General features: G+C 34.9%; 1 protein-coding gene across 4 annotated transcripts in view; it reads right to left on the minus strand.

The window, feature by feature from the left end:
- Positions 1-27,905, minus strand: part of ABCA6 (ATP binding cassette subfamily A member 6) — a 57,225-nt gene extending 29,320 nt beyond the window's left edge. Inside the window, exons 1-17 of one of the 4 annotated variants that reach the window (XM_074319433.2) lie at positions 27,624-27,905; positions 26,408-26,508; positions 24,905-25,106; positions 23,669-23,830; positions 22,152-22,255; positions 21,536-21,762; positions 17,793-17,934; positions 16,843-17,028; positions 12,402-12,549; positions 10,876-11,044; positions 8,858-8,916; positions 5,888-5,998; positions 5,314-5,489; positions 4,987-5,106; positions 4,586-4,724; positions 3,939-4,029; positions 2,341-2,480 (exon numbers count right to left, since the gene is read on the minus strand). In XM_074319433.2, coding sequence (XP_074175534.2) covers positions 2,341-2,480; positions 3,939-4,029; positions 4,586-4,724; positions 4,987-5,106; positions 5,314-5,489; positions 5,888-5,998; positions 8,858-8,916; positions 10,876-11,044; positions 12,402-12,549; positions 16,843-17,028; positions 17,793-17,934; positions 21,536-21,762; positions 22,152-22,255; positions 23,669-23,830; positions 24,905-25,106; positions 26,408-26,503 — 2,272 coding nt within the window. In that variant the 5' untranslated portion in view covers positions 26,504-26,508; positions 27,624-27,905. The remainder of the gene's footprint in view (positions 1-2,340; positions 2,481-3,938; positions 4,030-4,585; positions 4,725-4,986; positions 5,107-5,313; positions 5,490-5,887; positions 5,999-8,857; positions 8,917-10,875; positions 11,045-12,401; positions 12,550-16,842; positions 17,029-17,792; positions 17,935-21,535; positions 21,763-22,151; positions 22,256-23,668; positions 23,831-24,904; positions 25,107-26,407; positions 26,509-27,623) is intronic. The other 3 variants (XM_074319436.2, XM_074319435.2, XM_074319434.2) reach the window with 3 other exon arrangements.
- Positions 27,906-27,926: the final 21 nt, after the last annotated feature.

The raw sequence follows: 27,926 nt of genomic DNA on the forward strand, positions 1-27,926 counted from the left end.
TATTATTGACTATATTCCCTATGCTGTATATTATATCCCCGTGACTTATTTGTTTTTCACCTGGAAATTTGAACTTCTTAATTCCACTTCACCTTTTACCCTTCTTTTTTAATTTTTCAATTACAGTTTACATTTAATATTATTTTATATTAATTTCAGGTGTACAGCATAGTGATTAGATATTTACATGATTTAAGAAGTGATCCCCCTGACTAGTCCAGTACCTACCTAGCAATATACATAGTTATTACCATATTATTGACTATATTCCCTATGCTGTACTTTACACCCCCATGACTATTTGGTATCTACCAATTGAATCTAAACAACAAAACAAACAAATAAAAGAGAAACAGATTCATAGGTACAGAAAACATTTTGATGGTTGCCAGGTGGGAGGTGGGTTGGGAATGGGTGAAAAGGGGGAAGGGATTAAGAAGTACAAATTGGTTGTTACACAGTAGTCATGGAGATTCGGTTATAGCATAAAGAATATAGTCAACAATGTTGTAACAACTTGGTACGGTGTCAGATGAGTACAAGAGTTATTGGGGTGATAGATGGGAAGGGGTTGGGGGCAGGGTGGAAAATGCAAAGGGATTAAGAAGTACAAATTGCTTGGAATGCTTTTGAACATTTTCTTCTTGAGGCATTCTGACACTTTATATAACCCCCAACCTGACATTAGTCATCTCTCTAACTCATTTAGCTGTGTTTATTATTTTATTACACAATTGTAACACAGTTCAGTTTACTGCATGTATCTACTTCTCCCCACCCAATGGAATGTAGGTTCTGTGAAGGTGGGAACTCATAAGTCTTGTTTAATTCTCTATCCTTAGAACTTTGAGTAGTGCCTTTTATATAACAGGTTCCCAATAAACATTTATTGTGTATATTTTCCATGGTGGATACTTGGATGAGGATGCGAGCTTCTTTAGAAGCTTTCCACATGCCACTTTCTACATTGGGTGGGTGATGGGCCAGCAACATGACTGGGAAGAATTAGATGAATACTGAGGTTGCAGCAGCATTGTGTTTCCCCAGGGCCGCACGTGGCATGCAGGGGACCTGGGAGGCCCCTTATGTCCTACAAGGACATAAGTACGTCACTGGACTTGGAGAGGCCTGGGTATGTGTAGGGAGGCTGCCATGGGCTGGCACATCAACACCGGGGACGCTGGCTAAATGACATACTCGTATTCTTGTGATGGTATCAGCATATAACCTATTATTCTCCTACCCTACCAGAAAAGAAGGCGGGCTCATTGCACCTCATTGGACATTAGTCCAAGAACAGAATAACATAGTATAGCCCATCTTCCATGCTACTACAAGGACAGAGAGAGCTGCCATATTTGAGGGTGGGACTAAATCTGAATTCCTGAAGATCTGCCAAATTGTCATCTGAATCATTCAAAAGAGTCTGTTTAAATCATGCTTGTAGGGAGCTTAGCCTGTAATAAGCTAAATGTTTACACGAAAAGGAAGCTGTTTAAATCAGAAAAGACTGACATACATTTCATCATAGACCTCACCTCATAGAACAGATGTGAGGACTAAATGAGTGGATATATATAAAACCATTAGAACAGGGTCTGACTTATAGTAAGCAATGTTCAAAGACTTAGTGCCTATTAGAATCACTTACGAAATGACGCCTACGTTAGTGCCACTACCCAGCAGACAGGAAACCCAGAGTGAACTCTTCTGTAGAATAAATAAACTACACTTTTCTCTGTGAAATACATACTCAATTAAATTAAAGTATAAAAACAAACCTGTAACAGACACCTTTATGCCCCACTCTCACCTCTCCTGCACTCACCTCTCCATACACAGCAAATGTGCTTATTACAAACACCGGCCTGAGGGCATTTTTTCCGGGCTCTTAAGTATGCTAAGCTCATGTTGAACACAGGCCAGGTGGGTCAGAAAATGAATGTTCCCAGAAACATCTCTTACCCAGTGATGGATAAGAAGTGGCAAATAAACACCCCAGCTTTTTCACCCCTCTGGTGACATAACTCTGAGCCCCTCATTTATTCACATGTTTCTCCCAGAGGCATTAATTACACCTTAATTGCTTATTGCGATAACCTGCTCGATAATGCAAACTCCCCTGGCTTCCTTCCCTCCCCTTTCTCACGTCCCCATCCCCCCCATGGTGATTCTAGGCTTCAATTACCAAACAAATGGCACTGAAATCTGCATCTCGAGTTCTGCTTCTTAGGGAATGCAACCTAACACAAAATCCAAGTCCATAAACAATGAAAGTTGTAATAATAATGTGAACACTTGTTCCCAAATTTCATTCCATTGTAATCATATTTATGTTACCTGGAAATTTATTTGTCCTTTCCACAGGCAAAGTATACACAAGCTTTTCTTTGCTTTCTGTTCTTAATTTAGCGTCAGGGATGTGATGATTAATGAAGGATGTTATGTTTTCTGGATCACATGTTTCATTTCTGTACAAACTAATGTTTAAGAAAAAAGACAATTCATTTGTGTTTTTTCCAATGCTGTCAGAAAAGAAGAGCTTTTATTGAATTATCTAGCTTTTGAGTGCTAATTTTCTTGGCTTTAGGAAACAAAGTGAGTAAATAATACTGATACTAATAATGCCATAGGTTTGAAAAATCTGATCTATACGGAGAAGGTCTATAAACACAGAACAACTATAAATATACACACATATATATAATGGAATTGAAACTGTATATATATATATGTATGTATGTGTGTGTATATATGTATATATATATATATATACATACACATATAGATACACATATATATGTGTGTGTATATATATATGTATATATGTGTGTGTATATATATATATATATATATATATATATATATATATCAAATAGAAAGAGAAACCGAAGGTGAGATTATTAGACAAAAGAGGCTTCTTAGAGACAATAATTACTACATCAAACCGTGTAGATATCAGAAATTAGTGGCTAATAGGGAAATTTGGCCAACATGTATGTTTTGTTTGACCAGAGTTTTGTTTTTAATTCTTTTTGCCTGAACATACTTTCTCTGCCACCAGATGAATGCACACTTTTGATACTAGCTTCTGAAAGCATTTGATTTTGTGCCCTATGAAAGAACAAAAACAAAAATACGTTGCAGGATTGTATGGATCAGCGGAGGAAAACGGCGGGTGGAAAGACGGCATAGATTTAGGCTGAGCAGAGCAGCTGCCTGCAAAGTGGTCCATGAAGTAACCCTGCTGTGATCTATCTGTTGGCCGGGCTTATCATTTAAAATTTTTGCATATCACAGCGAGGCAGGAATGTAAGAAAAGCATTTGGGAGACATTGATCAATATAACTTGGCAGAGATAATCCTTATGGCCAATGCTCTCTCATAATTGTCTATCTTTTTGATATACTAGTATTGAAAATATATATATATATATATATATTGAATATATGTATATATATATACTGTGTTTCCCCGAAAATAAGACCTCGCCGGACCATCAGCTCTAATGTATCTTTTGGAGCAAAAATTAATATAAGAGCTGGTCTTACTTTAGTATAATATAAGACCCGGTCTTATATAATATAACATAACAACATAACATAACATAATACCAGGTCTTATATTAATATTCTTGTATATGTATGTGTGTGTATTATACTAAAGTAGGTCTTATTTTCGGGGAAACATGTGTGTGTGTGTGTATTATATTATTTTTGGGGAAACATGTATATACGTATGTGTGTGTATTATACTAAAGTAAGACTGGGTCTTACATTAATTTTTGCTCCAAAAGACACATTAGAGCTGATGGTCCGGCTAGGTCTTATTTTGGGAGAAACATGGCATGTGTGTGTGTGTGTGTGTGTGTGTGTGTGAGTGTGTGTGTGTGTGTATACATTTATATATATGTTCAAATCTACCCCCAAAGCCTTTACCTTAAGAGATATCCAAGACCCCATTTTCTCTTCAAAAAGACAGAAGAGCCTGCACACTTCAATCTCCCATTGGACATGATCACTTTTCTGTCTGAGTAAAAAGAAGCAAGACAGAAATGATTAACAGGGGTCATTTCTTCCCTCTCTAGAAAATATAGCTGAGGAGCCACAAGGCTCAGATTTCCAGAGAAGCATCTGGTGGAGCATTGCTATATCTAATGTCCATTTAAATTTTTGAAATACACATTAAAATTGATGCATTTAAAATGAGCTTATGAATTCCAGTTCATTTTAGTGCCAATACTTAAAAACAAAACAAAACAAAAAAAACAGAAATTACCTAGGTACATTTTTTACTCTGAATGCTAAAGAACGAGTAGATATTTTTCAACCAAATATATATTACAGAAGATTTGGATGTTTACATTAATCGAAAGCTGATCTGGGAAAAAAACTCACATTTTTTCATTTGTGTCAAAATCTAGCAAATGAACAGTCCGCGAGGAATTCTGCTGTGGGACTAGCCTCCTATCATCCCCCAGATGGCTGTGTAATAGAGGCACAGGCATTGAGAGAAGGGCTCTTGCCCTGGGAATAAATATTTCCCAAATTCTTTATTATAATACTGAGATAAAACCAATAGTTACCAGCCAGGATGTCAGCCTCATCCATGAAATTGGTACTCAAGAGGGTCACACGGTCTGCCGTCCGCTCCTTGAGGAGGTTCCATACTTGATGCCTTGAAAAGGGATCCAGTCCAGTAGTTGGTTCATCCAGTAGTAAAACCTACAGAGGATGATGATATATAAACTATGTCTGCCTCCCATGTTAACTGTCTCCAGATGATACCGTGGATAACAATAAAAACTAAAAATATCATCATAACCATCCAACCATTGATGTCCAATGGATTTATATTCACAGTTAAACATAGCACATTCTCTCTTGACACATTACGAAAAGCTCTGCTACTTTTAGTGGTAAAAGAAGAGCTCGACTTTTTACTGATACTCAATCTGCATCCATTCACGTGCGCCATGACACTTACTTGAGGGTCTCCTAAAATGGCAATCCCAAAGGTCAGCTTTCTTTTCTGTCCTTCACTTAAATGTTCAGCAAGGTTATCCTGAATGTTTTGCATGTCCAACTCCAATAAAATTCTCTGTACCTACACAGGAAAATACACAAAGCTTAACATCCAAGATGATTCATATTAGGCAATTTTAGCGGTTATAGCAGTGGATCATTTTCATAGAACGTCAATGTCTAAATTTTATTCACAAAAGGACAGGTAAGTCACGGAGGGGAATTCCATGGTCGCGATTTAACTTGGCAAATGGCTGGCAGTTGAACTGATCTAAGCAGGTCCATCTACCTCTGGCTCCACCTCCTGTGGCTGAATCCCTTTTATTTTAGCAAACAGCCTGAGATTTTCCTTCACAGTGAGGATGTCAAATTGAACGTTGAACTGAGGACAAACACCAATTAACTTCCTGATTTCCTCCAAGTCTTGCATTTCAGAGATATTTTTATTGTAGATGGTAACTGATCCTAAAAAGAGAAGAGAAAAATTATTTAACATTGGCAAGGTAATATATTTTATTAATGCTTGGAGATCTTCAGGAAAATACTGGCATATGTACACAAACATCTAAAATGATGACTCCATAATGTATTGATGATGACTAATTATTCTTACCATAAATGCTTGGTGTAGTGGATAGTTCCCCTGGAATATCACATAGTAATGGAATGAAGATAAGGATTTTCATAAAAACTTGGGAAGTATCAAATATATTCAAAATCATATTGTTTTGATAAATAACTTTAGATAAACAAACATTATTTTGTCATAAGCAGTCAAATGTAAACGTTAAAATGAGGAAGGCTACATATGGCCTCATTCTGTTATCAGATATCTTGCCTCCAAGAAATTTCTTTTTGCTCACCTTCCGTTGGAACAGACAACCCATTAAGGATGTTTAGTAATGAAGATTTGCCAGCTCCACTATGGCCCAGAATTGCTGTGATTTGACCTTCATATATGTCAAAGAGCAAACCTGTTTTTAGAATAAAATATTAACATTATAAATAACGGGCCATTAGACAGGGCTGGTGCTAAAGATAAAACAAGAAAATTTGTTTTACGTGTGTTCTGAAACATTTTAATCGTTTTAAAATATAATATTCTATATTACTTGGTTGCTAAAAAACATGCTTACTGCAAAATATTTGAGAAATAGTCACTTAAGAAGATAAAATTAACTATAATTCCAAATATTAAAGTTATAGTACACTTACCTTTAGTGTATAGGCATATGCATATATAAATATGTAAATATATATTTACAAACTTTGATCATGCTCTCTTCTTTTCTAGCCTATCTCCTAAAATATTAAATGATAAACATTTTCCATGGCATTAATTGCCTTCTAAAATATATTCACCAAAAATTTATATTTCCCCCATGCCTACTTTTCTATTCTTTCATTACAAACTTTTTGCATTTCTGTGTCAGGAGAAAAATCATTTAGTTAAGAATCTTTTATTATATTTTGTTTGTATGCCCTAACACCAAGTGAAAATCAAACTCTATTATGGAAAGTGGCTGGACAATGTATGATGAAATTCATAAGACTCTTACAATAGACATTATTTAAAAGATCAGATCTTTTCAACTAAATTATGTGAGCTACTTTCAAACATTATTGAAATTAATTAATGACCAGACTAAATTCCAGCTCATCCATTTTTTTATCTAGATGACCTCGGATAAACTAAACTCTATAAGGTTTGCTTTACTCAGCTATTAAGTGTGCTAGTAATAATAATTATACATAAAGAAAAAATTCTATTGTAATTCAATCCTTACTTACAATTTGACTAAAAGATTATAAACATCACTTGAGAATAAACTCAAATAATTAAGAAATTTAAAGAATAGCATGACATTAATCTTAGCTACACAATATTAAAATACATTGCAGAACTATAATAATTAAAATAATATGTTACAACTCCAGGATACACTGACCAGTGGGATAGAACAAAAGCCTAAAATGGACCAGAGTAAACTTGAAAAATAAAGATTAATGAAACGACCTTTCAAATTCATCAATATTGGGACAACTGAACAAGTACATTAACACATGTTTACTTTTGGTTTTAAACGGGGGGGGGAAAATGTGTTTTCAAGGATAAGAGAAAAGTGATGCTAATACCCTGGACCTGATCCCTATTAACTGGCTAAAAAGTCATACAAACCTCAGTTTCCTCATCTGCAAAATGAGAGAGATACTGTTTATCTCATTGGATTAAAAGACCAAGAAAATGACGGCACTGTTCCATCACACACCAAATAAGTATTCAATAAACCTGAAGTGTTTGTTGCTATTACTATTAATTATTGCTTGTGGGAGTATGAATTTTTATAACATGGAAGGGAAATGGTTTGAAGTATGAATCAAGAAACTTAAAAAAGAGGTCCCTTTGAACAATTCTGCTTCTAGAAATTTACGTTCAAGAAAAAATGACCTTTACAAAGGTTAAACAAGAATGTTCATTATAGCGGTTTTTTTTTTTAGGATGGTGAAAATATTGGTAACAAACCGAATTTCATACACTAGTGTGCTAGTTAAGTCAGTCACGGTATCCATACAACGGAATTCTATTTAGCCCTTGAAAAACAGGCAGTAGATAAAGGATTTCACAGGCGTGTTCTCAAAGGAGTTCCAAAGTTGCCACCGGAACTGGCTGCATGGAGAGAAGGCTGACAGAGTGCGTCTCCTATTCTTACTTCCCAAAGGGCAATTCCAAGTCGTTGTTTCATTTATTTTTTTATGCATGGATGTTCACTACTTCTAATTTTGTGAAGGTGCTGCTACTTTTAAAAATAGAAGAAATCCTTGCAGAAGTTGAACACGTTTAGACATAAAAAGATGTTCACGGTTATTGATGAGTGCAAAAGGAGCTCCTAATATGCTGGAAATCGAAATAATAAATTTTAAAATACTTCAAAATAGCCTTGGCTAACGTTAAAAAAAATTAAAGGAATTAAAATTAAAGGAAGAAACCACCAATCTACGTGGTATTTGATGAGAAAAACCTGGAGTGAGAATAAACTTCCTGATACAAGTACATGAATTTCTCAAAGAAAGACCTAATCTCAAAGGAATAAGTAAGACTGAGTTAAAGGATGCTACATTTGCTAGAAAACAAACACAATATAAACACAATGGGCAGAGAACTCTTGACCTTAGGGAGGATCTATGGCTCTTCCATTTTAACTTTTAAGCCTTCTGTCTCTTCCAGAAATAATTTACATTCCTCCTTAAAAATCACTATTAATAAAAGCAAGCGGTCCTCTATAAAACGTAGCCACTAACTTTGATGCTTACTTAAATATTTGTTATAAAAAATTGTATTTGTTAGAATATTTAATATCAAGTATGTTGGTTCATTCCAAACTACAGACTATGTTTCTCATAGGAAATTGACTTGTGAAATTTAATTCCTGGTCAATGGTCTTACTCTCTTGTTTTAGTTACTCCCACCAGTACATGTAAACTGTACTCATTTCCTGGCTAGTATGAAAAATTTTACCAATTTTAAGTCTAGATGTTCTTTCCTCATAGTGCAAATAAAATATAATATTCCTTATAGCAAATTCATCTTAAAAAACAAAGCGAAATTGCATTTTTCATCGTCTGATCCCGTTTTCGTAGATTAATAGATTCACAAAACATCCAGAAGAATTTTACATTCAGTTTTCAATCATGGTTAATTTCTAGGTGGTGGAGTAAGACTGTACTCTTCTTTTCTTTTCCTGTTTTGCTTATTTATATTTTCTAATTTTTCACACTGACTTTTCCCCATTTTTTGAAATAAGTCAATAAAATAATGAAATGTCTTTCTTTACCTTTCAATGCTTCTACTTTTCCAGACTTCCCTTTGTATTCTTTTTTAACATTTCTGATTCTGAAATGACAAAAGGGGTGGTTACTTAGCCAACACAGAAATAAAAATGGTACAGCTCATGAACAATCCTAGACAGACGCAGTGAACTCTGCAAGCTTTCCTCCATACTTCCTGATACCTATAGCTGAAGGGCTGCTAGGAGCAAAGGAAGCAGTCATTAGTATATAAAGCAGAGACTGCCTGGAGAAAAAGGGATTCATGTCTTAGTACCTTCTATGTGCATACAAAATCAAACTCACACGTTGGGACTGATTGGGGTAGATCTGATACTTACCTAGTGATGGGAAAGAGCAACCACGTTTCTAAGAAAAGGTGGCTGTGAAGAAAGAAGAGACGAGACTTGTGCACTGGGAATAGCATCTAGTGCTGAGTGGGAAAAGGGCAATTTGAGGCGGCCTCGCAGCCCCAGAACCTGTTTGTAACTGAGTGTGCAGACCCTGTCACTAAAGAGCTGTGATGATAGGGCCCCTAAGCCTATTTTGCTATCTTGGTGTGGATCTAGGGTGATGGGTCCCACAATGGAGCCAAAAGCTTTAATGAATAAGCTTTGGATCAGGTGACTCTCCTGGGTTGTCAGTGGCCCCAGACCTCCACTTTAGTGAAGAGTCTAGACTAAGAGAAAGGATGTCTAGAATCAACACTGCACAGGGGTCAGGGCTGCTTGGGTAAGAACATTTCACTTTTCTGTCCTTCACAGTAGAACAAAGACCATTTTTCACTCTGTGTAACTAACTCTAAGACTCTCTTCGAAGATTGAATCTGAAAATGATTATAACTTGAAAAATAATGTGATTTTGTGTGTGTGTGTTCTCCACTGGGAAAGAGGGACTGATGCCATTGGAATGGAGTTTGGGGGAATTATTCCTCACTTGTCCTTTCTTTTTGGGACAGATGTTTTCCATGGAGCTGGGGTGGAGGGTGGCTACTGCCCCTCAGACGGCTTAACAGAAAATAGGGTTAGAATTAGAAGGAAGAAGCTGGGGTTCATGAGTTCACTCTCTGCTCATTTTAGAGAAGTGTTTCACTTCCTAGCTATAGTTCCAGTTTATTCATCTTGCTTTGCCTTCTGATGTCTCTACAATAGCCAGAGGTTATGAGCATAGACTCTGGAGCAGGATGGGATTGCAATCCAGCTTCCTAGTTATGAGTGAGTGACCTTGAGCAAGAGACTTAACCTTTCAGTACTTCATTTTCCTCATTTGCTAAATGCGCAAAACAGAAGTGTCTGTCTCATGAGCTTTTAGGGAGCATTAAATGTGTGCTTGGTACATGGTAAACACTATAGGACTATCTGTTAATAAATAAAAGGTTAATATTTGAAACTCTCTAATTCTTTAACTTGAGTGCATGTTAGAAAAATCTACAGAGCTCTATAAAATCCAGATACTGGGGTTCAAGCCCACGCCTCCTGAGTTAGAATCACTGGAGGTGAGGTCTGAGAGGATAGACATTTTAAGAGCTCCTCATATGAACCTATAACAAATAACACTACAAAGTAGATATTACTCTTGTTTCAGAGAGAACGCCGAGACTCAGAGCAACTTACCTGTCTTCTAAGATTGCACATCAAATGAGAGGAAAAAGTGTGGTATGAAGATTTTAGAATTTGATTCCAAATTTCTTACTTCTTCCATCATACCATATCTGCCAGATGAAACTATGGAGAAAGGGATTCGGAGAAAGGAGAGAGAGAGTATAAAAGAGAGGTGGGGGCAAGAGACAGAAACAAGGAGGGGAACAAGATAGAGAGGGATGTGGTAACAGTGTGTGGACCTAAGCAAAGCGCATTTTCCTTTCACCTAACTGTTAGGAAACACTGGCAGTGATGGCCATGGGAGAGTTCAAAATGATGTTAACAAAAACAAATGACTTCTTCCATGTTTGCCTTAGGCTCCCTCTGTAGCTGTTGGTTAATAATTCATTAGCCTTGCACGCACATATTAGCGTAAGTATATTTACCTGATGGCCTCTCTTCCTTGGAATTCTGGAGCTATTGGTTCAAAATAATCATCAGAGGGATTCTCAGGGTCTATTTCTTTCTCAATGATCTTATTCTTAGTCCTTTGGTGTTGGAAACAAGATGCTGAGTTCAGGAAAAACAACGGAGAATAACGGCCTTCATTTCCATCTAATTAATCAAGAGGCAATAACATATTGGATCAGTAACGTTAAAGCAATGAGGTAAAGAATTCTTGTTCAGAGTAGTACGGAACGTCTGGGACTTTGAAGCATCCTAGAAAAGTTCTTTCCTAACTTCCCATTACTGAGAAGAAAACTTGATAATTAAGTAAAAAGTAAAAATCCAAAGGCAGTAATATCACAAAAGGTAAACAATAGAATTTTCAACAAAGTATAAATCAAAGGTTTGAATAAAATGCAGTCTAAAAGGTATTTAGAAGAATGAACAAAACCAAGTATTTTGGGGGAAAGCCTTAATATGGCATAAAATTAGCTGTAAACATATTTGTAAACTTAGTATCATTTGACCACAGCAATGCGATTGAACGTAATACTGAACTCTATATGGTACAAGAATTAAAAGTATATGGAGAAATTATATTTTTCAGGATGAATATATGGTCATTTTCTAGATTAAGAAAAAAATGAAGTAGTATTTATTACTAACGGCCTTTAGATATAGACCAGAAGTGACAGAAAGACAGCAATACAGAGTCATATAAGACAACCTCAAATACAGTCAAAGTGGAAGGAACATAAAAAATAATAAGAAGAATATACAAGGGAAAAAGCATTCTAATTCTAGTGTATGTGAAGGAATTCTGGGTTTATGAGAAATTTTTGGTTGTTTTCAAGATAAAGGAAATCTAACTGGGTAATACACTTCTGTAAATATGAATATATGAAAATTTTTCGGAATAATGCTGAAAACTTTCTAATTTTCATTTTGTGATTTCCTTAAATAGTTATCTCTCCTTCTAAAATGGTCCTCCCAGAAACGGGAGGTGGAGGGGGAGTGAGGAAGACACTGATTATTTTGCACTGAGGTCCTCTCTAGCTATGTTTAGTTTACAGTCTGCCCCACATTCTTGGGAGAAGAGTAAGTATTTACTAGGAAGTACTTCTGCTGTATGTGGGTCCTATACTAGCCAAAACCATCTTGAGAACTAATTTATTCCAGCTTGTTCTGATACAAATCGTAAATGTCATTCTTTGAAAACACTTTCAGGGATCCTTGGGAAAAAGTAACATTATTTAATACTATATAATTATAATATGTATTAAAATTATCATTGTATATTTAGAGTGTGTAGTATTATATTAAAGTCTGAAGAATGATTGTTTTTACGTGAAAAATTTTTTTCAGACCATTAAAACTATGAAGTAGAAATAAAAAACTCATTCAGCCTATGATGGGAAATATTTGTTATTTTTCATTTTTAAAAATATATTTATATAACCTTAAGAAAAAATCTTTAATGTGACCAATATCTGTAGACATCAGAGAAAAACACACTATTACTTACATGGTAAGATTTTGTCAAAGTATAATGCCAGTACCAAGTAGAAAAAAGCATCAAAAGCCAATATGGAAAAAGTTGCTAACATTATATATGACTCTCCTGAAAGGTCAGGAAAAGTTACTCCATTCATATTATAATCCAGGCGGATAATCTAAGAGTCAAACAAAAATAATAATAAGTATTTAAAGAAATAAAAATTCAGTATAGCAGCAAAAATTATCATTTTATTAAGTAGCTTTTTCAAGAACTTCTTATAATGACATTATTAGTGAACCAATTTCTATTTTACAGCCATCAAAGGACTGTTAGAAGAAAATACTGATTTAAAAAATACAATGTTCTAAGAATAGGAATTTAAATTATAATTCATTTGCTTGCTTTCATAAAGTCAATGCAATATTGTAAAATATCTATCCTATGCAACAAAGAGATATAAATTTTAGAAAGCATATGAAGAATTCTTTGAAGCATCTTATTACAATACTGATGAAAGAACTCACCTCTTTTTCTAGTGATTACTGCAAATAAAGATTTATAAGGTTGCCCTGTAATAACAGCCACTAAGTTCTAAGCACTGTTCTAAGTACTTTTTATAGTATCCCATTTAATCTTCCTCATAACTCTATGAGGTAGGCCTTATTATTTCTATTTGCATTTTACACATGATGAAACCAAGGCTCAAAGACGTTGAGTAGCTTAACCAGACGAAGTCAAAAATCACATATATTTAAGTATACAAGTAATGTTCACAACGCAGGAAGTCCAGCTCCCAAGCCCAGTTCCTAACCCTAGACACTATACAACTTTGCAATTTATGTTAAAATGTGAACATTTCGTGACAAAGTTGAGTTCATTAAAAAAAATGCAAGGCTGGGTCAACATTTGAAGATCAATCAATGCAATTCAACATCAAATAGATTGAAGGAGAAAATAATGTGGTCAATCTAACAGATGCAGAAAAAGCATTTGATAAACTTCAATATCTACTTATAATTTTAAAAAGTTTTTTCACACACTAAGAGATCTGCCTTAATCTCGTGAATTAAATGTATGAAGGCCCACACCAGACATCATGCTTAATTGTGAAATATTGAAAGCTTTTTCTTTGCCTGCATTCCTAGTCAGCGTTGTACTAGAGGTTCAGATCTGGGCAGTAGGCAAGAAAAATAAATGCATAAGGACTGCAAAAGGAAAAAAAACAAACCATTGTTATTTGTAGACAACATGATTATATAAAAGGAAATCCCAAGATAATACCCTGAAAAAAATTACATATAATGCTGGGTATAATGCCAATGTACAGAAATCAGTTGCATCTCTTTACATTAATGACACACGTTTAGAAATAAGAACTTAAACATAGGTGCTATTTATAATGGCATCAAAAGTATCAAAACTTTTGGAATAAATCAAAACTGTGCAAGACTCTACACTGAAACTAAAACAAGTACTAAGGGAAAATTAATATGAAGATATATTATGTTCATGATAAAATAGTGCCAATTTTCTCCAAATTGATTGAAAAATTCAACTGCATTAAAATCTCAACAGGGGGCAGCTGGATAGCTCAGTCAGTTGATTCCCACATGGGCCACTGTGAGCTGCGCCCTCCACAACTAGATCGAAACAACTACTTGACTTGGAGCTGATGGGTCCTGGAAAAACACACTTAAATAAATAAGTTTAAAACCTCAACAGCTTTACACACACATATGTGTGTGTATGTATAACTTGGTAAGTTAAATTTTACATCATTTGCAAAGAACCTACAGTAGAAATGACCCTCTTGAAAAAGACAATAAAGCGGATGAATTATTACTTCCAGATATGAAGACATATTATAAAGCAAAACAATTAAGACAATGCGACGACACTACAAAGATAGACATATGGGCCAATATGTGATTGGTTGAGTTGTGACAAAGGAAACACTGCAATTCATTTGGGGAAAGGATGTCTTTTTCAATAAATGGAGCTAAAGCAACAGGATTTTCACATAGAAAAATTAATATTGCCTCTACTTATAGATACACAAAAGTTATTTTGAAAAAAATTTTATATCTAAATATAAAAGCAGAGTCAATCATGCTTCCAGAATAAAAAGGTAGAAGAATATCTTCATAATCTTGGGGTAGGCAATGATTTTTTCTCTTTTATTTAAGTATATAAGTATGGTTGGCATACAATCTTATATTGGTTATATTAGTTTCAGATATACAGTACAGTTTTCATACCTCACAATATTATGAGTTCACTAATTCTAGGAATCAGCTGTCACTGTGCAAACTTACCACCATACTATTGACTACATTCCCCTTCCCCTTTTCATCAACCCCTCCCTTCTGGTAACCATCCTTTTGGTCTTGGTTTCTGTGAGTCTATTTTTGTTTTGTTTTGTTTTGCTTCTTGTTTTTAGATTCCACATGTAAGTGAAATTATATGGTATTTGTCTTTCTCTGCCTGACTTATTTCACTTAGCATATGGTTTCTTTCTTTTTCTTTCTTCCTTCCTTTATTTCTGTCTTACTTTTTTAGTTTCAGGTGTACAAAACAATCTAACAGTTAGACATTTACACCCCTCACAAAGTGATAACACCCCCCAAGTCTACTACCCCTCTGACATTGGATATAGCTGTTACAATTTCAATGACTATATTCCCTGTGCTGTACTCTACCTCCTGTGACTACATATATATAGTTAGTGACTGTATATATATAATTAATGACTATATATATATATATATATATATATATATATATACAGTAGTTGACATTCAATGTTATTCCACTTCAGCATATGATTTCTTAAGCAGACACAAAAGTATTCTGTATAAAAGAAAAACTTTACAAACTGAACTTTATCAAAATTAAGAATTTCTGTTCATCAAAACACCACTAAGATAGTAAAAACGTCAGCAACAAATAACTGAAAAATGTCTCATGCTCAGCATATATAAGGAATTCCTACAGAACAATAACGAAAAGATAGAAAACTCAGTAGAAAAAAGCGGGAAAAGAGTTGGATTTTGCAACTTATAAAAAAAGAGAGTCCAAAAAGACAATAATTAGGGAAATGCAAATTAATGCCATGATGTTATATCATTACCTATTTACCAGAATGGCTAAAATTTGGAAGCCAGACAATACGAAATGTTGATGAAGATCTCGAACTCTGAAATACTGTTAGTGCAAAAGTGAACTGATGCAACCATTTTAGAAAAATATTTGGCAGTAGCTATTAAGATCAAAATATATATACTCTAGATTCCACTATTCAACTCCTAGTTATATATCATACAGAACTGAATGCCCATATTTACCAGGAAATATGTCTACAAATTTTTTGCAGAGTTATTAATAATAGTAAAAAACTGGAAAATATTCTTGTCCATCAATAAGAAAATCAATAATACATTGACACAGGAGAATACTACTTAACAGTATAGCTACACACAAACTATGGATGACATCTAAAACCAATGTGGAGTGAAAAAGCCAGGTGTTAAAAAATACACTTTGTACAATATCAGTTATATAAAGTTGAAAATAGGCAAAACTAAAAAATTATATTTCTAAATACATGTCTAGGTGATCATAAAAAGCACGGAAGTCATTATCATAAAACTTTAAGCTCCGCATGGACTATGTAGATGCCCGACCACTGAAGCTGAAGTTGAATCATATTGAAAGTCAATTATAATCAAATATATATATATATATATATATATATATATATATATATATATATATATATATATATATATATATATATATATATATATATATATATACTGTCATGGGATGTGGAGTAAAGCATAGGCAATACAGTCATTAGAATTGTAACAGCTATATATGATGTCAGACAGGTAGTAGATTGGAGGACGGACGTTATCACTTTGTGAGGAGCGTAAATGTCTAACTAGTACATTGTTTTGTACACCTGAAACTAGTAATAATAAAATAAAAACTTTAAGCTCAGGAAGGAGTCTTTAGAGGAGCCTGTCGGGTTGTGGCAACATTCTACTTCTTGATCTAGCTCGGGAGTCGTTTGATTTACTTTATAATTATTTGTTAAACTTTGTATTTATGTCTTGAAAGTTTGTCACATTTGAGGTTTCAAAAAGAAGTTTACACAACAAGTTTTAACAGACTAGCAGAATACTTCGATTATGAGAAGTGAAAAGAAAGATAAATATTTGTATACAGAAATGAAATCAGAAGAAAATATACCTGAGATGTGAAATTTTGGAAGAGTTTCTTATTCATTTCCTCGGGAGATGGTCATTTTTCGTACAATGTAATAATAACATTTTCAAATTTAGCTTTAGAGTAGAATCGTTTAGAACCAAAGCTCTTAATTTGAAAGGCTGTTGATTATGGAAGAGTGATGAAGTATCAAATTCTTTTGAAAGTTCAATAGTACACTAATTAACTCTTCTCTCACCTGGGTCATTCCAGCAGTGAAGGCAAAAGGGCTACAGATACTCAAAATCCACTGCACAGATGAAGGGAGTTGTGTATAAAATGCAGTGATTCCCACAAGCCCCCAAAAGAGAGTGAGGAGAAACACAACCAAATTGGTGAGGGCAGTTTTCCTGAACAACACACTCATCAGGAATGTGAAAGCTATCTGAAAGAGAGAGAGAAGACAGCTGGCTGTTAGATTTAGCTCACCGGGAATCACTGGTAGGTAGCACAATAAAACAAGGATCTTTATATCCTAACATTTTCATCAATGATGAAATATTAAGGTGTAATTATGCTCAGTCCTTCTCTGAACTCCTTTATACACAGGATGCTTATCTGCCGTACTTAAAAGCTGGGCTTTTGTTCTTGAGGAATGGGGTGGGGGAAAGTTGGAGAAGAGCTGAGGAAAGGATGGAGACGCAGACTTGGAAAGATTGAAAGAGACTAAAAGTATCAAAGAACATCAACATACCATCTGCAGAAAACACCCTGGGAAGTGGGAGAAGTTAGAGTTCAGAGAAGGGAGAGGGGATTAACTTGGGAAGTCAGGGCAAGCCGGGATAGGAGAGGGCAGGGAGCTATTGTGCAAAGCTGCCATGTGATAGACACCGTTGGGGGAAGAAAGATGGGTTCACTTCTCCAGTGAGTGTATCCTCGTTAATCATCTACAAAAGTCTTAGATAACTCAGAATAAAAATATTTTTTTGTGATGCATCATTTCATTAATTCAGCTCTTTATGCAAAAGAGAGGTCCAATGCTATTAAGGTTACATCATTTTCTCACACTCAGAGACTTTCTCAAACACACACACACACACGCAAAATAGACATGACAGAAGGAGCGTAATAGCCTGCTAAGACATTATGTTTAGCTACATATAGCTAAGACCTAAAGCAAAGAAAGCGGTCATCAATGCATGAACTTACCAAGGATAAGCCATATAAGAAAATGAGTGTAAATATGATCAGGAAGCCTGTCATGACTATAATTTGGGTAGTTTTTATGATAATTGTAATGATCATGGAAGTAATGAAGATGAAGCCAGAATAGATTAAACTCCAGGAGAGCCTAAATAAAGACAAAAAGTTATTGCAATTATTTTCACTTTATTGAGAAGTATTTAAAACATACAAAAATATCTAAAGAACAGTGCAAGGATTGCCCTTGTACCTACCACCTGGGTTAAGAACGTCATATATTACTAATATTACATTAGCATGGCTGTGATGGTTGGTGCACTGGCGAGGTGTCAGCTCTGTATTCACAAGTTGTAGGCATAGTATGAACATTGTATAAATAGGATCACCTTATATGCATTCTTCTGCACTTTGCCATTATCCATCAACATATATAATAGTATTCATTGCTGTACAGCGGTTCACTGTATGACTATATCCCAATGTACTACCCACAGATATTTAGGCTCTTTCCTTTTTTTTTTTTTTCCTAATGCAGTATTTCTAAGAACAATCTTCCACTTGTCTTTTTTGGGAAAATGCACAAACATTTCTCTTGAAGTAAAACTGCTAAATTAAAGAGAATAAGTATTTTTGTATCTTCAGCTTTATTGTATGTTACCAAAGTGTTCTAATTGTAAAATGTGGATGGAAACATAACAGCTGCCAATCAATCAAGTAACCATGGGAACATTGGGGGGATGAAAATTAGACCATTCTTGAGGATCTCCGTCAGCAGCAATGAAAATTGAAATTTCATAAGTCCATTCTATTTTTGCTATTCCTATTCATGATTTATTTAAACTGATATAAATTATGTTACGACCTTAAGAGTTCACAATTTTGCTTTACATGTGGTCATGTTCATCTTTTTATGATGCAGTAGTTATTAAGAAATAGTGATCTAACAAGCCTGTATAGGGTGTTTTAGAACAAGCTTCTCATTTTACAGATGAGTAAACTGCAGTCCCTATTGTTAGTTAATGGGTATATTCAAGGTCAACAAAGTAAAACAGTTTAACAAAGTTAAGATGACACAACAAGGCTTCTCTCAGTCCAAAGCTTTTTCCTCTACACAAAATTGCCTAATTAAGTAAGAATTCAACAGCTGAAAAAAAAAGTGTAAGTATTAAAACTGGGAACTTGCATCAATATATCCCAGTACAATATGTTTACTGTTGATTTGACTTCTTTTTAAACTCATGTCATTACAATGATTCAGCTTGTGTTAGAAACAGCATTTTTGAAAAAGTATACCACATCCTACAGAATCCACTTCCTGACAACAGAAGGAAATGATAATAGGTAGGAACTGAAAAAACCGTAGAGCAGGGGAATTACAAATACAGGAAATTAAAACAGTACCTAGAAAAAGGAACTCATTGCAGAGAGTTGAGGGTGGGGTTAGGAAAGATATTACTAAACCCAAGAAAACCTTCAGGATAAAAACAAAACAATTCAGACATCACATTTAAAAAATAAATACTGATTCCATTTCACATTTATTACATAAGTTAAAAAAAAGTTATCTATCATAAAATGTATTTGCAATAGACATCCTGTACTTAATAAAAATGTTTCAGAATCTTTTATCTTCTTAGTTTTAATGATATATCTATATTATATACCGGGGGTGGTGCCAAAAAATGTATACAAGTGGACGCTTTGGTCAACGTTGCTCAAGCACGTTGGTTCACCATGATCAAACGTGTCTGGATGCTGATGGTAACCACTTTGAGCATCTCTTGTCATTGCAGAAGTCAAACATGACTTGTATTCATCTTTTGTTATTGGTATATATTGAGTATTATACAATTTTCATACAGTTTTCCTTTCTTAAAATGTGTATACATTTTTTTGGCACCCTCTGTATTTATCCTAAGAATGAATCCACATCTAACTATGCAGTGCCTTTCTGATTTTAATCTAAAGTTGACTTGGGCCTACCTATTTCTGGTGACTGCAGAGATGCTGTCCAAGATATGCCCTAGACTGGAAGACATTCCTTTTTCTACAGATGCCCTCTCTCACCATCCATTCCTTTATACTTCCCCAAATTCCACTACAAAAAAACTCTTCTCCTTCTTTCCTTTTTATATAAAGACACAGTTTCTTCTTTTTCTGTTTCATAGTTCATATATATTAGAATTAAAACTCTTGGTTAAGAAAACATACTTCATAGAAAATTTAAAATTTCCTATACCATAATATTATTTCAAGGAGCAAGTGGCTTGCAAAGGATTGTTCAATAAATACCGTATTTTGCCAGGTGTAATGCACACTTTTTTGTGAGGGAAAAGTAAGGATGTGCATTATACGTGGGTAGTACTAATTCCCTATCTACATAAATGTTTTTAATTCTTTTATTTATGCGAATGAGTTAAAAGTGTAACTCTAGATAGAAATCAATAACGATATCCATATGCCAAATAATACCCTAGAATAAAGATAATTGGTTTTGTTGAACTTACGACCAACTTGCAACAATGAAGAGTTCTTGGCATTCTATGATGAGTAAATATCGTAAATTTGTTACCGGTACATAAAATTTCTTGTACCATAATATGTTAAAAAATAAATGCTAAAATTCCTTTATAATACAAAAAAAACCCAAATACCTAAATGTAAACAAACAAAAATTTAAATTAAAAAATTATGACAAAAGATATCTTCCCTGAAAGTTTAGACCAAAAACATGAGTGCACATTATACACAGGAGCACATTATATGGGCAAAATACAGTAGTTCCTCAGCCATTGCAGATAGTTCAACATTCATAAATAGTTATTTTCTTAATATGGGGATAATGCAGAGAAATATCTCCCAGTAGTCAATATTGAAAACTGTTAGATTTTTTTTTGGTTAAATATATATATTTTTCCTTTTCTTCTTTTTCCTAGATAACATGGATTTTGTAACTGATAATATTCAGAATTCTCTGCTTCAGCCTCTCGGAAGCTCAGAACTTGTAGAGTTTTCATTTTCATCTGCTAATCTTATTTATTATTTTAGTAGGTCTCTGCTTCTACTCCTCAATTATTTGTTTTTATTATAATACAAACACACACCTATAGATATACATACATACATACATACATACATACATACATACACACATATATATTTCAAAACCACTTTAAGCTATTCGGGGAATGGGGCAAGATAGAAATATATCAATATATGAAGAAAATGCTCTTATTAAGCCCTTCCTATATGCCAGCCTATGTGCTGGGAACATTATCTAGACTATCTCTTTTAACCCCAACATATGGTGTGTAGTTGCTCCAAAAAATATATTCCTGGTGACCGAACCTCTCAACACAAGCTAGCCATTACAGGATGATACTTTCTTCAACACGAGCAACTGTCAAGAAATCAAATAACTGTGGGCAGACCAAGCCAGAGAGTTGCAATCAGAGCGCCTGAGTTGGAGTCCCAGCTCTGGCACTCACCGCCATTTGACACTGGGCGACTCCTTTATTTTCTTTGACATTAACGGTAGTTCTATCACAGTGTTAGCGTAACATACTCATGGTACAGAAAAAGTGCTCAGCAAATGATAATCACTATTGTGTCCGGCAAAATTTAACAAAGAACAAAAGATAAAGTAGCCCATGTATCCAGTTTAAGTCATGAGGATCTGAAACAATCAGACTTTTTCACTGTTTCCTCATTTCTCTAATTCCTTTGAACTGCAGGAATTAGCCACTCACCAGAATGCTGAATCTTGTAGACCCATCGTTTTCATCAAATCTTTATGCTTTTTTCTCTCTTTCGTAACATTGAGTGATGCAAAATATACAAATGAGGAGAAGTAAAGCAAGCAGTAGAAAATAAACATCTCACTTTGAAGGATGCCTTTATTAATAAAAGGTAATGACTTCGTATGTGTAGCAGTAACTGACATCAACTGTTCCATCACAGAGTGATTTGTCATGATCTTAAAAACAAAGTGTTTAAACAAACAAAATCATTATTTAAAGTAGAGAAACTGGTGAAATCAATAAGCTATGAGGATTGGACCAATGTCAGTTTCCTGGTTTTAATATTGCCCATAGGTAATGTAAGGTATTACCATCAGGAGACTCTAGTTGAAGGGCACACAGACCTCCTTGGACATTGTTTTTGCAACTTCCTGACATTCTGTAACTACTGAAAATTTTAAAGTTAAAAAAAAAAAGGAATGTGTTTCTTTATCTTAATCAAATTTCAGCATTTGTCGACAGGCTTCATTATATAAACATGCAAAAACCTGAGTATATCTCATCTTTCGTCAAAATCTTGATGCTCCTGGAATTAGTTTACATTACTTATGAGAACTTTTCTTACTTGTATAATAGCAGCATTAATTGCAGTCTGTAAAGTCATAAATCCCTCATTCCAGTACTTGTCCAGTGCACATACAAACTTATCTTCACTATCCCAACAGTAAGCTGTAAGCACAAAGGAAAGCAGAAGCAACATGATGAAGGCAACTGGAGAATAAGAAACAAGAATCCAAGAGAAAATAACCTAGAGGTGGCCCTGCCAGTCGGAATCTTTACGCACACACAAATGAAAGTTCGTAATAAGGTAACTTTATTCATGGGACCACAGCGCCCATAGGGAGGCATAGAAAATAAAAAGCTGATGAAAGCTCCAACCTTGCTGTGCCTGGAAACACCAAATGTGCACCAGCGCCTGAGCTTTTTCTGTGTTCAAATGTTCTCCTTCCAGGTGAATTTTGGGCTCACTCTTCCCCTCCATCCTGCCCTCTTCTTAAAAGTAAACTCACCGTGGATGTCTTTCCTGGCCATCATAAATAAAAATATCTAAAATAGCTCTTTCAGTCTCTCTCTTCTATCCCTGCTTTGTTTTACTTTGTTGCTTTATCACCAGCCGGCAGAGTGCACGGTTTTCCCCATTCCCTGTCCTTGATTGTAAAGATTCGTGCTAGCAGACTCCGTGCTGTGTTCAAGGACAGTGTGGACACACAGCAGACCCTCAGTGAATGAATGGAAAAGAACCAATTCTATTAATCACATCAATTCTGTTTCCCAAGGGGTCCTCTAATCCATTCATCTCTCTTCTTCTCGGCTGCCTCCACGCTGGTCTAAGCCACCATTGGCTCACTAGCACATTTTATTCATTTTATTGCATTCTCCCTCCCTGACTCCTCTGCAATCCATTCTCAGGGCTCCATCCGCAATGCTACCTTAGGCTCGGAAATCTAATCACACCTCTGTCCTGAATAAAGTACCCCGATGGCTCTCCCTTGCCTTAAGATTAAAGGATGCACAGGATCTAGCCCCTGAATAACTGCAGCCTCCTTCTCCCATCACATTCCTTTTCGTGTTCTCTGTTTAGACTGATCTTCTTCCACATACACCAACAGATACCCTTTTGCACCTCAGCGCCTTCACACTGGCCCTTCTATCTGAACACAATGCCTCCAGACCTCACATGTGCTATTCCTTCTGATGTTAATTTAAACATCACTTCCCCAGATAGGACTTCTCGAATCCCAAACCTGAGATCCCTGGTCTGAGTCCATTCCAGGACCTCCCTAGCATTTATCATTAACTGCTGACTAGATGTCTTTCCTGCTAGACTGGAATCTCACCAGAGACAGGGACCTATCAGCCTTGATTGCCCTCTGCGTCCTTTGCAGCATACGCCTGTGAGCTCAACCACGCTCTAGTGGGATAATAGGATAATACGATTGACCTTGGAAGCAGTTCAGCAATCAAATGTGCTTTTGCATTTTCTCCTATGCCATTGAAAAGCATCTCTGTTGGCCATCTCAACCGGTTCTTTATGTTAAAAACATGAACAATGCCATAATGATATTTTATAAGGAAAGTCACCTGAGAAATGTTCTTCATTCGAAAATGGAATGGTAGTTCCCTGCAAACATTTTAACTTATAAGAAAAAGTGTCATTAAAGATGATTCCCATTGCATTTGGTAAATGGTCTAAAAGCATTTTATCCAGAAATTGTTGATTTGGTGCCCCAATGACTTTTCTTCCTGTGAATTACAAAGTAGAAATAGACACCGAAGATTGTTAGTTTCACTGAAACACAATGTGATACCCAACTGTGTCATCATATATTTTTCATTAGAATTAAAATTTTTTCCCATTTAAATAAAACTTAAATCAAAAGGCAAGGGGGGAATTTTGTTTCAATGTTTTAGAGTCTAGAATCAGGAGACATGCATGAGAAATTAAGTGTTCTCTTTTAATCATGAGAAGTCTTAGGGCAAATTTTAGGTACATCAAAAGATTATGCCAGGATAAGCATGTGTAAGATAATTGGAATGCAGAAGAAATCAGAGTTACTGAAGCAAAGGCCCCTCATGTAATCTTTGGCTTAGACAGGGAACAAGAGCACAGTGACACCGTTAGCTAACAGCCAGAATTTCACCTGTTAGATACTGAGGATTAAAAATCAGATAACCAGACTGCCCCAATTTGCCCAGGACTAAACTACTCAGTTACATAGTGACCTCATTTAGAATTAAGGCCTTTAAAGATGTTTACAAATTACACCAAGCACAGATCATCTTTAGATTATCCGTCCTTACTTTTCATAGTTTTGAAATTATTTTTTTTTTAAGTTTATTGGGATGAAAATGGCTAGTAAAGTTACATATGTTTCAAGTGTACAATTCTGTAAAGATCATCTATATATCATATTTTTAAATAAATAAACATGATCTAATTTCTTTCATTTAGATGTTTTCTTTTCATGAGTAATAAATCATAATCATTGTAGTCCCATGTTAAAAACACCCATATCTACCAATGGCGTATTTTTCCTAGACACTATTCTGCAAATCTGGAATTATAAATCTATTGTTTTAGTTAAATTTCAATAGAAATCTGGGCCTCCCTGAAACGGGGCACCCATCAAGCTGAAAGGGTTTACAAGGTTAATAATGGCTGTTAGAGAAAGAAAAAAATTAACCAAATTGGTATGCTACTTTGATACCTAAATAATTAGCATAATGAATCACTGTAACTTCAAATTAAATATGTACACATCTTATCAAAAATATAAAACAATATCAGTAATTCTTTTTTGTCATTAGTATACTTACCTTTCCAAAAGGGAGCAAATGCAGTTTTATTCATTATCTGCTCAGTTATATTAGAGATCGGTGTGTACACAACAATTGTAGAAGAGCTATTAAATTTATCTACTCTCCCCAGATCCTGAGGAGGCATTTCAGGATACAGCATACTGTTGAAATATGAAAATAAACCCATATAGAGTCCTAGAAATATTGGGAACCCCCATTCCTATAACACAGATGGGGGAAAAAAAGAACAAATTTAGGTTATATCCCCTTCAAGATCTCCATCAACAGCAAAGAAATAAAGACAAATTCAAATTTTGCCATATACTTGACTTCTCTTTGCTCTCCACTCTTCAGAACAAAGGGAACCCAATGCAAGACACATACTGGGATAGTTGCCACATACACCATTCTCCAATATTAGAACCACACTAAATCATGAACTACTGTGGGAGCCATCGTATAAACTAACAGGAGGACTAACAGGTTGACAATTTCTGTATGCATGAGCATTTGACTCGAAAAGTCTCAGAGACACAGATGATCCCAGACAGAGTTCATGGTGTTAAATATTCTTGTTAGTTGTCATAACCTTTTATTGGAAATCAAAGAAAATGAAAACGAACTGAGTGGTAAAGACAGTCTAGTGTTTCACCAATATCAGTAATCTCTTCCTGCATGGCACAACGCTAGAATATATTTCCAGCCTCTGGAAATTAAGCAGGAGCAAGTGATTGAGTTCTGGCCAATGGAATGTGGGCAGAAGTGAAAGACGCCACTTCCAGGCCTGGCTCATGGCAACTTGCACAACTTTCTATGTTCTTTCTGTGTCTAAGTTTCACTACTTTCTGATTTTCTGACTGGATTCAGAAGAGCCAGTGAAGATCTCCAAGGCCTAGGGAGATGACAGGACCCCTAGAAAAAGGAGTCTGGGTCCTGGGCTGATTGTGTGGAGAAGATTCCTTCACCTCCCCAACCCACTTCCCTTTCACTGCTAACCTTATTTAGACTGTGAAAAGATGAGAAAACAAACCTTTGCTGTGTTGAGCCACTGAGATTTGGGGCTGTTACCTGTAGATAGCCCACATACCTAATTCAAACTGACAATCAGTGGTCAGTGTACTTGGTCATAATTCTTGGAAACAATCTCTATGTAGGTAACTCATGGCCTTGAAAATAAGACCCCAAAATTAAAATTCCTTGATTTCTGCTAGGCACTACTTTTATTGTTTCTTGACTCTAAGTGTATTACAAGGAAATTATAGCAACTTGAACAGTTGTTATAATTCACCATATAATTAAATTTTCACTTAATCTCATTTTTAAAAAAATGAATAAATACCTTTAGTCTTTATAATTCTACGTTATGACTGCTGTTGAGTCTCTCAATTCAACAAGTACACCACTAGAGACAACCTCAAAAATCAGTAAATCCAGTCTGTTTCTTAAAATATAAGAGAACCACTAGGCAATGAAGTACAAGAATAATACTAACTGCAAAAAGAGGCAAACTTTCAAACATACCAATAAGCTCTCTCTTTTCATCCTCCATTTCTTAAGAAAATTTTTGCACAAAAGTGCTTGAGTTTGTTGACAGACATTTTTCTGTTTCCTGAGCATTTAGCCTGTATGTTAAACGAATAAGGAGAAAGTAAACATGGTGGAGCATAAACTAGAAAAAAAAAACTGTAATAAGAAAAACCTTCATCATATTTTTGGGGAAAGTACTTCCTACCTTTAAGAACTACAAAAAAAATGGATTTTGAATATTATTTCTATAACTCATGACTATAAATGTTTACATCAAATATACTCACTATAAGCTAGTTGGTGGGGGAATGGTGGGGAGATGGAGTGACTATTATCACAATTTTGGAATAATACAGAATATGACAATGGAAAAGATATCATTAGATATTATATCTTCAGAATCTATAAGATACTTCACCTTTGTGACCTTTTATAACAGAAATTCAACTATATGAATAGAGTATTTGAATTGTATCTCATTTGATTAATAATTTCTTGTCCTTTGAATTTAAATAAAAATCCCAGAATTTACATTAAATTAACATCAAAATTGTGATTATTTAAGCTCATTTTAATAATTAATTGTGTCCATTAGATGCAACCCCAATGAGATATTTTCTTGTGGTATTTACCTTCCAGATTCACTTGAACAACTTTTATCAAAAGAGTTAGGCCATGGGATAATAATGCAGACATAAATCTACTTAAAACTTGATGTTGATACACAGGAAGAATAAAACAATTTATCTTAATTTTCTGAATTCAGAAGTCCCTGAATAACTGAGGGAATAACTACAAAATACGTTTTTAAAAAGAAAGAAAGAAGACAGGAAAGCAGGAAGGAGAGAGAGAGAGAGAGGAAATAAATCACATGGGAAAGTAATTTTGCCCAAATGTTTACAAATAAACCGACAGAGATGATTTTTTTCAGTTTTTAAAACATCAAAATTAAATTCTTTTTTTAAATTTGCATATCACAATATTCAGACAATTCTCCCTCAACTAGTATGGAAGCAAATTTTACCATTTTCCTATATTCTACTGTTGTATCTACACAATAGATTTGGTTGGGAAAAAATAGAAAAAATTTTGTCACTAGGTCTTCAGTATAAAACACATAAGTATTTAGAAACATCTGAAAAACAGATTGATTTTTAACAGTGTCTACCCACATATTTGGCATAGCACAACGAAACAGAGCGGTACTTACGGTCAGGAAAATCAAAAAAAAGTACTCTGGAAATAGTTTCAAAGCACAGTTCTCTTTTTTCGAAGGCAACGATTAAAATTTCTTTATTGCCATTTCTGCATGTATTCCTTTGATGGGTGCCAACTCCTAACAGTTCGTATTCAGGCTGCTTTCAGGAAAGGGTGTAGTCAGACCAAGCTGCACGTGAAGATCTTGTGTTATTTTTCTGTCTTTTCTTCCGTAAGCCAATTATTCTACACTGTTCTGTGGTTGGTTAGGAATAAAACAAACCCTGTGTTTGTCCACTTGGCCTTTCAACTCCAG

This window comes from Rhinolophus sinicus, chromosome 12 (genome assembly GCF_057876585.1).
Source record: "Rhinolophus sinicus isolate RSI-liver-muscle chromosome 12, RSI-T2T, whole genome shotgun sequence".
Lineage (NCBI taxonomy): Eukaryota > Metazoa > Chordata > Mammalia > Chiroptera > Rhinolophidae > Rhinolophus > Rhinolophus sinicus.